Below are 16,320 nucleotides of genomic sequence, written 5' to 3'. Positions count from 1 at the left end.
TTGACTACATTTTTTAAAATGCTATGTAATTATAAAAAGCGTGAAAGGATAGACGTCATCAATTAAGTCAAAACACAAATGGGAGAAAACATGTGCTATGTGTGATAAAAGGTGAATATACCTAAGATAGAAAGGAAATTCACACACTGAAAAAAAGACAGTCCAAAAGAAGACACTGGAAATATCCCATATCCCAGCAATTTACAGGAGAAGATGAGAAAGATGAAAGTGGTCCCCTGGTGGCAGTGGGTCACAGGGGCAGAAGATGTTGCCAGGGCAGGATGCCCTGAGAGTGATGCTCTGGTTTGAGTGCTCCCCCTTGGCAGCCCTCAGCAGCTTCCCTGGGCTGGCAGATGGAGGCCAGGCTACCTGGGACCCCAGCTCCGAGAAGAAGCCACACACACTGGCTCCCCCTGCAGTGACCCGAGCAGGGGTGAAAAGAGGTCTAACATGTTTAAAGTTGCAGTCCCAAAAGGATAGGAGAGAATGAGGCAGAAAAAACTGTGAAATTTGGTGAAAGACATTAATGTACAGATTCAAGAAGCTCAGTGAATCCTAAGAAGAAATTGTACAAAGAAAATCATACCCAGGCACATAATAGTCAACTACTGAAAACCAAACAAAAAGAGGAAATATTGAAAGCATCCAGAGAAAAATGACATTCAAGGGAATAACAATTCAAAACAACGTATAACTTCTCTGCAGAAACAATGGAGCAGACAGGACAGGGGGAAGGAGAAAACAGACCTACATGGTTGCAAGATTCCTGCATCTTACATGAAGTGGCACAGTATAAATTCTAAACAGTCTGTGAAATGTTAGGGATGTAATTACAATCCCTAGAGCAACCAGTATAAAAATAATGCTAAGGTATACCTAAAAATCCAATAAATAAATTAAACGGTATTTTAAAATATTCATTTAATCCGAAAGAGGTCAGGAAAGGAGGAAAAGAATATAAATCAGAGGGGGCAAACACAAAACAAATAATAAATTAGGAGACCTAACTCCAACCATATCAATAATTACACTAATTATTCATGGACTACACACTCCAATTAAAAGACAGAGATTATCAGACTGGATTTTTAAAAAAGCAAGACCCAGCTATCTACATCCATAAAGACACAGATGGGTTGAAAGTAAGCGGATGGACAAAGACCCAGCATGCAATAATAAACATGAGAAACTGGAGTGCCTATATTTCTATTAGATAAGGTGGACTTCAAGACAAAAGGTATCACCAAAAAAAATTTTTTTTCATAACCATAAAAGGGTCAGTTCATAAGGAAGAAATAAATATGTATGCACCTATTAAAAGAGCATCAAGGGACTTCCCTGGTGGTCCAGTGGTTGAGACTCTGTGCTCCCAATGCAGGGGGCCTGGGTTTGATTCCTGATTGGGGAACTAGATCCTGCATAACACAGCTGGGAGCCCGCATGCCGCAACTAAGACCCAGCGCAGCTAAATAAATAAATAATTAATTAAATAATTAAAAAAAAACAGTTCTCCATAAACTTCAAAGAATTTGGGTGATACAGAATATGTTCTCTGACCACAATGGAATTAAATTAGAAATCTCTAACAATAATTAGGTATCTAGAAATCAGTGAAAATCAGACTCAGGGTCTCCTGAGAGGCTGCTGGTTCGCAGGTGATGGGGAAGGGGCAACCTGGAAACTTCCACGTTTATCCAAAGAGGCACAAGATTAGAAACAGCCAGAGAGCCGGTGTAGGGCAAGGAGACAGCAGCAGCAGGGCTGGTACGGAGTCTGGTTCTCCTGGGTTGCCCCCTCCTCCCACCCTGCAGGGCAGGGTCTCTCCAAGCAGGAATGTCCCAGAAATCCAAGGCTGTCGCCCCTCATTCCCCACCCACCTCATTCTTAGTCAGGCTGCAAAAGTGTCAACCGGGGCTTCAGTCACCTCAAGGCTGGACTGGGGTAGGATCTGCTTCTAAACTCACATCCGTGGCTGTGCCAGGTCCACACTGGCTGTTGGCCAGAGACCTGGGTTCCTTGTCACGTGGACCTGCCTGTAGGGCAGCTGGAACTCCACGCAGGATGGGGGGGAGGAGAAATGAAGAAGCAGATCAGCGGGTCTGGTCACCAATCCTGAAGGCAACCTCCCATCTCCTGCTGTTTTCTCCTTGTCACTGGGTGCAGCCCACACTCAAGGGGAGAGGGTTACGGGAGGCTGTCGGCGGAGTGGTTTTCTGTTATTAACTTGTAAGAGTTCTTTATAAATTCTTCATACTAGACCCTGATCAGATTTATGAGTTGCAAATATTTTCTCTGGCTCTGTAGCTTGTCTTTTCCCTTTCTTGATAACTCCACACTGTTCACCTGAACGGGTTTGGTCGGCTGAGATTCTCACTAGCAGTGAGGGGTTCCAGTGGTCCACATCCTCGCTAATATCTGGAATTTTCAGACTTGGAGATTTGTACCATGACTTTATTTGCGTTTCTCTGATTACTCCTGAGGCTGAGCACCTTTGTGTTATTTACTGGCTGTTAAAATTTCCTCTTTGGAGAAATGAATCTTCAAGTATTTGCTGTACTGTTGGGCCATTGGTCTTTTACTCACTGATTTCTGGTCATAGAGCCCTAGACGTGCATAGGTTTTAAGTGGTGGAAATATTCTTTCCTGTTCTGTGACTTGTCTTTTTCTTTCTTCATGGTCTCTGTGTGTGTATTTAATATATTTTATTTTTAAGAGTTTTAGATTCATAGCAAAATTAAGCAGAAAGTGCAGAGAGTTCCCATATACCCTCTGCCCCCAAACATGCACAGCCTTCCCCACTATCACCATCCCCCACCAGGGTGGTCATTTGTTACAGCTGATGAACCTACATCCTAATCACTCACAGTCCATAGCTTACATTAAGGTTCACTCTTGGTATTGTACATTCTATGGGTTTGGACAAATATATAAAGACATGTATCTATCATTATAGTACCATACAGGGTAGTTTCACTGCCCTAAAAACCCTCTGTGCTCTGCCTGGTCATCCTTTCCAGCGCCCAACCCCTGGCAATCACTGATCTTTTTACTGTCTCCAGAGTTTTGCCTTTTCCAGCATGTTATATAGTCGAAGTCAGAATCATACAGTATACAGCCTTTCCGAACTGGCTTCTCTCACTAAGTAATATGTATTTAAGTTTACTTCATATCCTTTTAGGGCTTGATGGCACATTTCTTTTTTTCTTTTCTTTTTTTTTTTAAAGACCTGTTTTGTTTTTTACCTTTTATTATAGGAATTTTCAAACATACACTGAAATCAAATCATAAACTCAGGGCTTCCCTGGTGGCGCAGTGGTTGGCAGTCCGCCTGCCGATGCAGGGGACAAGGGTTCGTGCCCCGGTCCGGGAGGGTCCCACATGCCGCGGAGCGGCTGGGCCCGTGAGCCATGGCCACTGAGCCTACGCGTCCGGAGCCTGTGCTCTGCAACGGGAGAGGCCGCAACAGTGAGAGGCCCGCGTACCGCAAAAAAAAAAAAAAAAATTCATACCCTCAAGCCCTCACATACCTATCACCCCAGTTCAACAATCATCAACATTTTGATAGCTTTGTTTCATCTACTCCCCACCCTTTCTTCTTTTTCTTTTAATATTTTTATTTTTTAAAATTTATTTATTTTTGGCTGTGTTGGGTCTTCATTGCTGCGCACAGGCTTTCTCTAGTTGCGTCGAGCGGGGGCTACTCTTCATTGTGGCGCGCAGGCTTCTCAACGCGATAGCTTCTCTTGTTGTGGAGCACGGGCTCTAGGCACACAGGCTTCAGTAGTTGTGGCACGCGGGCTCAGTAGTTGTGGCTCGTGGGTTCTAGAGTGCAGGTTCAGTAGTTGTGGCGCATGGGCTTAGTTGCTCCATGGCATGTGGGATCCTCCCGGATCAGGGCTCGAACCCGTGTCCCCTACGTTGGCAGGTGGATTCTTAACCACTGGGCCACCAGGGAAGTCCCCCGTATTTCTTTTTTTTTTTTTTTTAAGAAGATGTTGGGGGTAGGAGTTTATTAATTTATCCATTTATTTTTGCTGTTTCTGTGCGAGGGCTTTCTCTAGCTGTGGCAAGTGGGGGCCACTCCTCATCGCGGTGCGCGGGCCTCTCCTATTGTGGAGCACAGGCTCCAGACATGCAGGCTCAGTAGTTGTGGCTCACGGGCCCAGCCGCTCCACGGCATGTGGGATCCTCCCAGACCAGGGCTCGAACCCGTGTCCCCTGCATTAGCAGGCAGACTCTCAACCACTGCGCCACCAGGGAACCCCCCCACCCCGTATTTCTTTTTATTGCTGAACTATATTCCACTGTCTGGATGCACCACAGTTTATTTATCCATTCACCTACTGAAGGACGTCTTGGTTGTTTCCAAGTTTTGGCAATTTATGAATAAAGCAATTATGAATAAAGCTGCTATAAACATCTATGTGCACTTTTTGGGGACATACATTTTCAACTCATTTCAGTAAATACCAAGTATAATGATTGCTACAGCACATGGTAAGAGTATGTTTAGTTCTGTAAGAAACCACCAAAATATATTCCAAAGTAAGTGTTCCATTTTGCATTTCCACCAGTGATGAACCAGTGTTCCTGTTGCTTTACATTCTTGCCAGCATTCTGTATTGTCAGTGTTTTAGATTTGGGCCATTTTAATGTCTTCATGGTGTTTTTTATGAAGTTCTTCATTTTAAGGTAGTTGAATTTGTCAATCATTTTCTTTATGATTGGTGCCTTTTGTGCCTAAAGAAATTCTTCCCCTTAGAAGGTCCTGCTTATAGCTTCTTACCTTCTGAAAGCTTTATAGATCTGCCTTTCATATTTAGGCCTTTAACCTACCTGAAATTTATTTCTGTGTATGTAGGATTAGGTCTCTCTCTCTCTTTTTCTATATGGATACCTGATTGACCCAGCAATGTTTATTGAAAAGTCTGCATTTCTCACTGATCTGCAGTGGCTCCTCAGTCATATATTCGGTGCTTGTACATGTATGAGTCTGTTTCTGGGTTCTCTATCCTGTTCCCTTGGTCTACTTGTTAATACCTGGGCCAACACACGGTCGGAATTATTACAGCTATGTAACAAGGACTGATAGCTTGCAGAACAAGCCCTCTCACCCTCATCTTCTTCAGAGAGTCTGGGTAGTCAGGCCCCTTGCATTTCCATATTGTAATTCGAGACCACAAAACAATCCTGTTGGAACATTGATTGGGGTCTGTGGGTCAAGGTGAGGACAGCTGACCACTGGCCCTGGGCCCTGGCTCTACCTGAAGGGCTCAGGGGTGCAGGGTCCGAGACAGGATGTCTGCCGTCCTAAGTCTCAGAAGGAACTAGGGCTGCCTTGCTAAGAGGAAGCTGAATGTCAACAACTTGGAGACAAGAAAGTCACGCACCCGATGAGGACAGAGATTGAGAGAAAGGACGTTGTTGCAAACCAGCCTCACCTGGACCAAACCCGGCCGGCCTGGGGGAAGGAGAGAAAGGACTCTTCAGGTGGATACATGGCGGGGGTTTTAACCCACGTGAAACTGTACCTGTAACAACTGAAAATGATCTGAGGGCTATGAGATCTACTCCTCAAGAGATGGGAGAGGAGAGTCTAGAAGGGAGGAATGCGGTCACGGAGAAATAAATACCGAGCAAATGTATTGATAAAGTGCTTCCAGGTTTTAGTGCCGGACGCGGGAGGAGAGTCAGCATTAGAAGAGAAATGAACAGCCTCGTGTTTGTGCTCTGCTGTATCATATGTGGTCATAAAGTGCTTCCTTCTGGTATCTTCCTTTCTGAGGATGGGTTTCCTGGAGGTGGACCCTGATGTGGACCTGTGTGAAAATGTGAGAACGATGTTTTAGGATGCGGTCCCAGAGAACACTCAGGGGGAGTAGGAAGTGGGTCTGGAAAGGGAAGAGAAGGAGGCCCAGGTCATGGAACTCTGGCCTGATCTCTGGGGAACCTCTGAAGGCACCCCAGAACTGTTGCGATATGGGGGCCAAGGAGATGCAGGGTGCACATCTCTGCCTCTGGGGAAGGTAAATCCCCCAGCAATCCCATCTGACACAGTGGCAGTGGGTCTGGAAGCTTGAGGAGAGTGTCAGGGTGCAGGAGAGGGACAGGAACAGGGACAGGACGAGACAGGACAGAGCAAGAAGCAGCCCATGTGCCAGACCCTATTCCCTGAGGCACCGTCAGCAGCACCTTACAGAGAGGGGACGGGGCTTAGAGCGGGTAAAGGTGTAGCCTTAGGAGAAGGACCAGGGTCGAAACTCAGGTCTCCTAATTCACTCAGCCAGCCACCAGTGAGCCTGACGTCTTCACACAGAAGCTGCACAGATCCTGGCCAGAAGAGGACGCAGGGAACTGTGGTCAGAGGAGCAGTGGACCTAGGGCCACTCTTCTACTTGAGCCCTGGCTTGGCCACAGAGAAGCCAAGGGATTCCACATCTCAGATGAGCTCAGTTGAGCCAAGCTGGGTTGAGTGGGAGGCATCTCAACAAACTACCCCAAAACTCAATGGCTTCACACAACAGCCAGGATATTTTCTGTTGATTCTTTGCTGAGTCAGGGAGCTGGGCAGGGCTCAGCTGGTGGCTCTTCTGCTCCCTGAGGCATAAGCTGGGGCTGGAACTCTCAAGATGACTACCCATACTTCTGGTGCTTTGGTGGGGATGGCTGGGGGCTGGGGGCTCTTTCTTCCTCTTTCTCTGTGGCTGCCTTAGGCTTCTTTACATGGAAAGGAAAGTCCAAGCCCATGCATCCCAAATGGCAAAGGCAGACGTGCAGATCTCTAAGGCCCAGATGAGGATGTTACCCAGCGTTTGTGCAGACACAACCAGCCACAGGGCCAGCCCAGATGCAAAGGGGGTGGGGAAGCAGGCTCACCTCACAACAGGAAGTGGCCACCTTGCACGGAGCAGTGGTGTGAGCCATGTGCTGCACTGTCTCTGGGAACAGGAATCAGTCTGGGGCTGGGCTACAGCAGCCTCAGAGTCCCAGAACAGTGTAGGGCCTGACCTGTGCAGGGTTGGAAGTGGTTTGATGAAACAGCCAAGATGTCTCAAGACATTTAAAATATGTGACATAATAATAAATGCTTTTTCATTTTTTTGGTCTTTTTTGTTTTGTTTTTTCTTTTCTTATTTTTTGCTTTTTCATCTTTGAAAAAACAGCTTTGTTGAGAAATAATTCCATACTAAACCATTCACCCATTTAAAATTTACAATTCAGTGATTTTTGGTGTACTCACACATATGTGTAACCATCACCACAGTCAATTTTAGAACATTTTCGTCTCCTAAAAAGAAGCTCCAGGGACTTCCCTGGTGGTCCAGTGGTTAAGAATCCACCTTCTAATGCAGGGGATGTGGGTTCAATCCCTGGTGGAGGAACTAAGATCCCACATGCTGCAGGGCAACTAAGCCCGTACGCCTCAACTAGAGGGCCCGCACGCCGCAATGAAGATCCTGTGTGCCGCAACTAAGACCTGAAGCAGCCCAAAATAAAATAAAATAAATATTAAGAAAAAAGAAGCTCCATACCCTTTAGCTATCACCCTCCCATTCCCCCACCACTCCCCACCCCCAGCCCTAAGCAACCACTACTACTACTTTCTGTCTCTGTATACTTCCCTATTCTGTACTTTCACATGAATGGAATCATACAATATGTGGCCTTTTGTGACTGAATTCTTTCACTCCGCATAATGTTTCCAAGGTTCCTTCAAGGGAATTCCCTTGCGGTCCAGTGGTTAGGGGGAAAAAAGTTCATTCAGGTTACAGCATGTGTCAGTATTTCCTTCCTTTTATGGCCGAATACTATTCCACTGCATGGACTGACCACATTTTGTTTATCTATTCATCAACTGATGGACACTTGGGTTATTTCCACCCTTTGGCTACTATAAATAATGCTGCTGTGAAATTTTGTGTACAAATTTTTGTGGACATGTACTTTCTTTTGGGTATATACCTAGAAGTAGAATTTCTGAGTCATATGATTCAATTTTTAATCATTTGAGAAATTGCCAGACTATTTCCCAAAGTGGCTGCATTATTTTACATTTCCATCAGTAATGCAGGAGGGTTCCAAGTTTTCCACATCCTCAGCAACACACGTTATTATCTGACCTTTTGGTTCTAGCCATGCTAGTGGGTATAAAGTTGTCTCTCGGGGTTTTGATTTGCATTTTCCTGATGACTAATGATGTTGAGCATCTTTGCAGGTGCTGAATCAAAGTGATTCAGTTATATATATATATATATTCTTTCTCATATTCTTTTCCATTATGGTTTTTCACAGGATATTGAATATAGCTTCCTGTGCTATGCAATAAGATCTTGTTGTTTATGCATTGCATACATAATAGTTTGCATGTGCTAATCCCGAACTCCCAATCCATCCCTCCCCCACCCTCCTCCCCCTTGGCAACCACAAGTCTGTTCGGTGAGTCTGCTTCTGTTTCGTAGATAAGTTAATTTTTTTTAAATGATACTTTTTTTAATACATTTTTATTGGAGTATAACTGCTTCACAATACCGTGTTAGTTTCTGTTGCACAACAAAGCAAATCAGCCATATGCATACACATGTGCCCACAACCCCTCCCTCTTGAGCCTCCCTCCCATTCTCCCTATCCCACCCCTCTAGGTCATCGCAAAGCACCAAGCCAGTCTCCCTGTGCTATGCTGCTGCTTCCCACCAGCCAACTGTTTTACATTTGGTAGTGTGTATACGCCAATGCTACTCTCACTTCACCCCAGCTTCACCCTCCCACCTCATGTCATCAAGTCCGTTCTCTATGTCTACCTCTTTATTCAGGCCCTGCAACTAGGTTCATCAGTACCTTTTTTTTTTTTTAGATTCCATATATATGCGTTAGCATATGGTATTTGTTTTTCTCTTTCTGATTTACTTTACTCTATGACAGGCTCTAGGTCCATCCACCTCACTACAAATAACTCAGTTTCATTCTTTTTTATGGCTGAGTAATATTCCATTGTATATATGTGCTACATCTTCTTTATCCATTCATCTGTCGATGGACATTTAGGTTGGTTCCATGTCCTGGCTATTGTAAATAGTGCTGCAATGAACATTGTGGTGCATGTCTTTTTTAAAAGAAAAATTATTTATTTGGCTGCACCTGGTCTTAGTTGTGGCATGCGGGATCTAGTTCCCTGACCAGGGATCGAACCTGAGCCCCCTGAATTGGGAGCACAGAGTCCTAACCACTGGACTACCAGAGAAGTCACGTAGATAAGTTAATTTGTGTCATATTTTAGATCCCACACATAAGTGATATATGGTATTTGTCTTTCTCTTTCTGACTTACTTCACTTAATATGATAATCACTAGGTCCATCCATGTTGCTGTAAATGGCATTATTTCATTCTTTTTTATGGCTGAGTTATATTCCATTGTATATGTGTATCACATCTTCTTTACCCATTTATCTGTCAATAGACATTTAGGTTGTTTCCATGTCTTGGCTACTGCAACACCATTTGTTGAAAAGACTATTCTGTCTCTCATTGAATGGTCTTGGCTTCCTCGCCAAAATCAGTTGACTATAGATGTATGGTTTTATTTCTGGACTCTCAACTCTATTCCATTGGTCTATATGTCTATCCTTGTGCTGGTACCACACTGACTTGATTATTATTGTTTTGTGATAAGTTTGAAATCAGGAAGTGTGAGTTCTCCTGCTTTGTTCTTTTTCAGGAGTTTCTGGTTATTCTGGGTCTCTTGCAAACCCACTGAATTCGAGAATCAACTTATCAATTTTTACAAAGAAGTCAGGATTTTGACAGGGATTGAGTTGAATCTGTAGATCAGTTTGAGGAGCACTGACATATTAACATGTTAAGTCTTCCAATCCATGAATGTGGGATGTTTTGTCATTTATTTAGATTTTCTGTAATTTCTTTCAACAATGATTTGTAGTTTTTAGAGTATACGAAATCAAAAGGGAAATCAGAAAATACTTTGAGATGAAAGAAAATGAAGACACATCAAAACTTATGGAATATAGTTAAAGCAGTGTTTAGAGGGAAATTTATAGCTGTAAATGTCTATACTAAGAACGAAAAAAATATTTCAAAACAATAATCTAATCTCCCGTCTTAAGACAGTGGAAAAAGAAGGTCACTTGTATTTAACATTGTACTGAAGATTCTAGCCAAGCAATTTATTAATAAAATGAAAAAAAAGACATCCAGATTGGGAAGGAAAAAGTCAAACTATCTCTATTCCTGTATGACATAACCTTGTATGTACAAAATCCTGAGGAATCCACTAAAAAACTATTAGAATTAATAAATGAGTTCACCAAAGTCTCTGGATACAAGATCCATATGCAAAACTCAATTGTATTTTTATACACTTGTAATGAACTGAAAATGAAATTAAGAAAACAACTCCATACACAACAGCATAAAGAAGTATATATGCTTTTTCAAAAACTCATTACAGGGCTTCCCTGGTGGCGCAGTGGTTAAGAATCCACCTGCCAATTCAGGGGACACGGGTTCGAGCCCTGGTCCGGGAGGATTCCACATGCCACGGAGCAACTAAGCCCGTGTGCCACAACTAGTGAGCCCGCGCTCTAGAGCCCGCGAGCCACAACTACTGAAGCCCGTGTGCTACAACTATTGAAGCCCGCGCGCCTAGAGCCCGCCCGGGCTCCGCAACAAGAGAAGTCACCACAATGAGAAGCCTGCGCATTGTAATGAAGCCTAGCCCCTGCTCCCCGCAACTAGAGAAAGCCGGCGTGTAGCAACGAGCATCCAACGCAACCAAAAATAAAATAAATTAAAAAAAAAAAAGAAAAGAATCCGCCTGCCAATGCAGGGGGCACGGGTTTGAGCCCTGGTCTGGGAAGATCCCACATGCCACGGAGCAACTTAGCCCGTGCTCCACAACTACTGAGCCCATGTGCCACAACTACTGAAGCCCGCACGCGCCTAGTGCCTGGGCTCCGCAACAAGAGAAGCCAACACATTTAGAAGCCTGTGCACCCCAACGTAGAGTAGCCCCCGCTCACCGCATCTAGAGAAAGCTCGCACACAGCAACAAAGACCCAACACAGCCAAAAATAAATAAATAAAATTAAAAAAAAAGAAAATGAAAACTCATTACATAATATCTTGCAGTTGGTCTCATATTTCAAACAGTACTGCGCCACCTTCTCAACTAGAACAATATAGTATATGAAAATATCTGTGATTTCTGCTTGCGATAAAGTCACAGGCACCATAAGGGTTTCAGTGGAAGCTAAATTCCTTCAGAGGAATGCAGTTACATGTCCACTTGAGAATAAAGGTGGGATTTTCCCCATCCAAATGCAGAGATGCCCTGCCTGACCTTGCCTGACCATCCAGGTCCACCCTCCCCAGATGCAGGGTGTAATTTCCGAGGGAGCCTCAGGTGGGAGGACACCCCCCGCCCCCAGAAGCAGGTCCTGCTGCCAGGACGGGTGCAGCCCAAGACAGGCGGAGGACTTGCATGAACTCAAACTGATACTTAAGGACTGTGTTGGTATAAAGACGAATACAATCCATGCTGCGTTCATCATCATTGTTATTTTTTTCTTCTAATTTTAACAGAAATTGACATTAAATACTTCCTGAGGCCTCTTGAGTGAATCAGGGTCGGTGTGGGGCCGCGAGGTTAGGGGCCGTGGGGGCCTTGCGCCGCTCTCCCTCCCTCCACCCCTCCTCCTCTCCCCCCTTCCCCTCCCTCCCTCCTACCTTTCTCCCGCTGCCCGTTCCCCGGGTTCCTTTTCTCCCTCTGCCCCTCCACCTCCCTCCCCTTCCCTCCCTCCCTCTTCCTTCTGTCCCTCCAACCCTTCCCCAGGTTCCTTTTCTCCCTCCACCCTCCTCCCTCCCTCCGCCCCTCCCCCTCCTTCCCCGGGCCTCTCTCTTGCGCTCTCAGACGGCACTCGCGGGCAGGGAGTCATGTGCGGTCTCTCCGGGCGCGCGGCGCTGCGGGGGCTGATGTGCCGCACGCGGGCCCCGGTCGCCAGCCTGCTTGCGCGCTCCAGCTCTGGTGAGTCCGCCCACCCGGCGGCCATGCGCGAGGTGGGGCGGGCTGAGGTGCCGCAGGCCTCTGCTGGCGCACGTGCGGGCCCTGGCGCAGGGGGCTTGAGGCCTCGGGACAGGCCGGCTGGAGCTGCGCGACCGTCGGGTTCTCGCCGGGCTGGGGCCCTGCGCGCACCACCCCCCAACCGCTCACTCCCACCCAGACCCCCACGCCCCCGCTCGCCTCCTCACCGTGCTCAGGGCAGGGGGTCCCCAGGGTTCCAGGGCAGGAGGAAGCCAGAAGTCTGGTGGCCACACTTTGCAGCGGACCAGGGGGTCCTGAGCGGGGTCATTCTCAGCAGATGAACACTCCAGTCCTGGGGCGTTTTTCCGCCTGGCCTATCCCTGCCGACTGGTATCCACAGGGACCTCTGCCCTAGCTGCTGACCCTCAGGCCCTTCCTGAGCGGCAGATGTCCTGGCGTTCCAAATGCTGGCAAGAGTGAACTGCCACCATCTGAGGCACAAGCCAGCTGGCAGCAGGGCCCCCAGGCACTGGGCTTGGGGGATGGAATAAGGATGGGGGGACTTCCTCCAGCGCGGTTCATTGAAGGAATGTGGTGGGCACCCACTGCCTGCTCTCCAGGCCCTGCACAACTTTGGTTAATTTTCCTCCTGGGGATGGGAAGGCAGCTGCAGATTCCTCCAGGGACACTGGCCCTCCTGGACCCTACGTCTTATTTCTCCTCCAGTTCTCTTCTCCCTCTCTGCAGGAATTAGCTGGACATCCAGGGTCTGGGCTCCTCTCAAAAGTACACTTGACCCTGGACCCAATGCTGAGGGTCAGCATAACTCTGGAAGTGGCCTGGGGCTGTAGGAGGGTGATGATGCTGGAGATCTCCTGGGCAGTGTCTCCCCAGGAGGGGGAAGACTGTGGCAGTGTTGACTTTAGGTCCAGAAGCATCCCACCCTGGAACCCCACAGCAGCCTGGCCAACGAAGGTGTGAGGGGAGGAGCCCTCTCAACTCTCCCCACCTGCAGACAGGAACCCTTCCACCTTTCTCCTCAATCCCCAGGTCCCTTTGTCCCGCTGTCTGTGGCCCAGCCGGTGGGGAAAGTGCACTTCTGTCTCCCTGGTCCCCTGCCATTCCTTCACCTGAGACCCAGAAGATGGGTGGTGGTTCCTTCCTGATGCGGCAGGTTGGGGGTTCAGACATTGTCTGTGCTAGCACCGCAAAGGACAAGAATGAAAATCAGGCCAAGACTTGTACTTTCTTTCCAGTGAGGCATCTTTGGGCCTCCGGGTGGCCTCTGAGCTGGACTGTGCCTCCCCAGGCCTCCAGGCTGTCTAAGATAGATGCCTTTTCAGGGGATATCAGCTCTATCATGGATAGCTTCCGCCACTGCCTGGGAGGGCCCATGGCCCCTCCGAAAGGCTGAAGTCCCCAGGGACCCCCTGTGCTGCTTGTCCCAAGGGGTAGCACCATGCTGGACAGTCCTGGCTGTGGACACCACACTTCTCCCCTCCAGAGCTGCTCTGCCTGAGGCAGACACTCTTAAGTCCAGGTGACACCTGGGTCCTGGCAGGGGAACCCAGGTCCGGGAGACATGAAAGGGTGAGGCCTCGGCAGCCCCGAACCCCCCTCTTCTAAAGGAGGACCCTCCTGGACCCTGGAGCGGACCCTGGTTGCAGTGAAGCCAGACGGGGTGCAGCGGAGGCTCGTTGGGGATGTGATCCAGCGCTTTGAGAGGAGGGGCTTCAAGCTGGTGGGGATGAAGATGCTGCAGGTACCAGGGCTCTTGGCCTGTGGGTGTCCCTGAAGAGACTGGGATGGAGGGCTTCTCACATCTCTGCCCTGCGTCAGGAAGATATCCTGGTGTTGGCAGTAGAAGGGGAGGGGTGGGGAGGTGTCTGCCTTATGCTTTTGTGGCTGGTGTGCTGCCCCATGTAGGTGTCGTCTGCAAAGGGCCCTGTGATCAGTACACCATGTCACTGTCCCAGTGCCTAGTGGGGCTCCCTCTCCAGGGGCTCCTCTCACCCCCTTCCCCCAATGCACCAGGCACCAGAGAGCATCCTTGCTGAGCACTACCACGACCTGCAGAGGAAGCCCTTCTACCCAGCCCTCATCAGCTACATGAGCTCCGGCCCGGTGGTGGCCATGGTACAGCGGGGCAGGGGTGGTGAGAGGGGTGGAGGGTCCTGGACTGAGCCCTTGCTGATACCCACCTCTCCCCACCTCCTTTATCTCTGTGCTGCAGGTCTGGGAAGGCCCCAATGTGGTCTGCACCTCGAGGGCCATGATAGGACACACCAACTCGGCTGAGGCTGCCCCTGGCACCATCCGGGGAGACTTCAGCATCCACATCAGCAGGTATGGGGGCCCTAACACACTCGGCCACTTGGAGCTGAGGGCCAGCTCACTAGGGGCTTGAGGTGGCGGCTTGCTGCTAAGGCAGATCCACCGGACCTGGGCTTCTTGCTCAGGGGAAAGTAAAGCCAGAAGAGACTTTTACTGGTGGCACATCACACCGAACGTTTGCTAGTGCAGTTTTTTAAAAAACCCTTTAATGCACACAGGAGAAGATAAAGCATTCCCGTGTGTTTTGTACGTGCTCTGCCATCGTTGTCTGTCACCTCACTTTATCGCCAGACACCCCGGGGGTTGGCACGGGACAGATGACGTTGTGGGTAAGAAGTTGAGATCAGGCTGGAACCCAGTTTTGCAGCTCCCCTGTTCTTCCTTCCCCCTCTGTACAATCGCCCCGCTTGCTCCCCTCGGCAGTAGGGGATCAGCAGACTGTCCCTGGGACCCCCAAGGTGCACACTGAAGCCTGTGTCCTACCTCTGCCACCTGGCACAGGAACATCATCCACGCCAGCGACTCCGTGGAGGGTGCCCAGAGGGAGATCCAGCTGTGGTTCCAGAGCAGTGAGCTGGTGGACTGGGCAGACGAAGGCCACCACAGCAGCATCTATCCAGCCTGAGCACTCAGGGTACCCTCGGTCACCCCAGCATCCACCCAGGACCAACTACCTCTGTCGACAAGACCTTGAGCCCACACCCATGCTCTGCCCATCTGTCCCAGACCCACCCGCCTGTCCACCTGCTGCCCCACCCCAGCCCAGAGGGGTTGAGCCACCAACTTTATGTGCCTTTTAGTATTATCCAAAGCAAGCAAGAGATTGAACAAAATCCTTTCTGTACCAAAGTGCCAGGCAAGCTTTGGGGTGCCTCCAAAAGCTGGTAGTGTGACCTCCCTTCCCCCAAAGTGGGGACATTAAAATTCACTGTGCTGTGCGTGGGGGTGGAGTGCTCATTACAGCCCCTGCTATCTCTGAGGTAAGGATGAGGCCTTTATGCAAAGTTGTAAGCAGCTTGAAAGTAGAAATGAAGCTTACCATCTCTCACACACCAGGAGGGAATCAATAACTTTGTTGAATGTATGAGACAGGCAGAGGTCCAGAGACCTCCAGCCTGAAATCTGGGGAATCCAAGCTGAGCCCCTGAGCTAGTAATCTCCCTCAAGGAGGAGCCCTAGGCAGGACTGGAGGGTTGCAGGAAGGGGTAGGCAGGGAACTGAAGCCGCCCCTAGGGCAGAAGGGCTGGTGACCACACTGACACTACACACTTACGCCTGGTCCTCAGGTGTGTCCCCGGTCACTTGTCACAGGTACTGGACACCACACATCATTACACCTGCTGAGGCCGACTTGGTCCTCACTCAAATTTGACGTCTTGCCGACGGAAGCGCTGGTCCTGGATTCCCGGCTTTGGTTGCTCTCTGTGCCTACACATGAAGGCACGGATGAAGTGTACTGACTTTACTGGCCGCGAAAGGGTCATGTTGGGATCTAACCCTGGGACTGGCCATTCGAGGGAAGGGCCTTCCTTGTTTCCCATGGCTTTTCTGGGCTCTACTCTCCTTCCGTCTTCTACGTCACACTTTTGCAACAGGAAAGGGAAGCGTCCAGGAGGCGAGGAACTTTAAATGCTGGGCGAGTCCGACCAGGTGTTTTAAATGCACAGCAGGGCCCAGGGCGGTGAGGGAAGCCGAGGGGCCCTGAGCCGGCCCGCGAGCTCCACCTTAGCCCGGGAACCGAGTGTCCCCTGTGTCCGGCTGGCTCCGACCCCGACACTGACGCCCAGTCTTGTGAAAAGGAGTCGGGAAAGCGGACAGCTCCCAGCCGCGTTCACCGCGCCTCCGCCGCGAGAACCTGCCCGCCGCACTGCGTCTGCGCACACCTTGGCGCCCAGACTGACTTCCAGTCCCAGCAGGCCGCGCGGCCATGGGGCCGGAAGTCCTGGGAGA

At 49.0% G+C, this 16,320-nt stretch overlaps 1 protein-coding gene across 3 annotated transcripts; it reads left to right on the top strand.

Moving 5' to 3' along the window:
* Nucleotides 1–10,835: 10,835 nt before the first annotated feature.
* Nucleotides 10,836–15,426, top strand: NME4 (NME/NM23 nucleoside diphosphate kinase 4). Of its 3 annotated transcripts, none has more exons than XM_082644948.1 (5): nucleotides 10,836–12,039; nucleotides 13,668–13,798; nucleotides 14,071–14,172; nucleotides 14,270–14,382; nucleotides 14,872–15,426. In XM_082644948.1, the coding sequence occupies exons 1-5, from the start codon at nucleotides 11,949–11,951 to the stop codon at nucleotides 14,993–14,995; spliced, it is 561 nt and encodes a 186-aa protein (XP_082501074.1). In that variant the 5' UTR covers nucleotides 10,836–11,948; the 3' UTR covers nucleotides 14,996–15,426. The 3 variants fall into 3 exon arrangements, with proteins under 3 accessions (XP_082501074.1, XP_082501073.1, XP_082501075.1); XM_082644947.1 differs by having other exon boundaries at nucleotides 13,665–13,798; XM_082644949.1 differs by lacking the exon at nucleotides 14,872–15,426 and adding an exon at nucleotides 14,794–14,863 and having other exon boundaries at nucleotides 13,665–13,798.
* The last annotated feature ends 894 nt before the right edge of the window (nucleotides 15,427–16,320 follow it).

This window comes from Mesoplodon mirus (genome assembly GCF_964341445.2).
Source record: "Mesoplodon mirus genome assembly, chromosome: 15".
Lineage (NCBI taxonomy): Eukaryota > Metazoa > Chordata > Mammalia > Artiodactyla > Ziphiidae > Mesoplodon > Mesoplodon mirus.
The sequence above is the reverse complement of the archived record's forward strand: the minus strand, read 5'-3'. Positions and strand labels throughout refer to the sequence as shown.

Coding starts and splice junctions, on each gene's coding strand:
- NME4 (XM_082644947.1), top strand. CDS start 11,949: ATGTGCGGTCTCTCCGGGCGCGCGGCGCTGCGGGGGCTGATGTGCCGC. Junction 12,040..13,664: donor GCTTGCGCGCTCCAGCTCTG/GTGAGTCCGCCC, acceptor CCTCTTCTAAAG/GAGGACCCTCCTGGACCCTG. Junction 13,799..14,070: donor TGGGGATGAAGATGCTGCAG/GTACCAGGGCTC, acceptor CCAATGCACCAG/GCACCAGAGAGCATCCTTGC.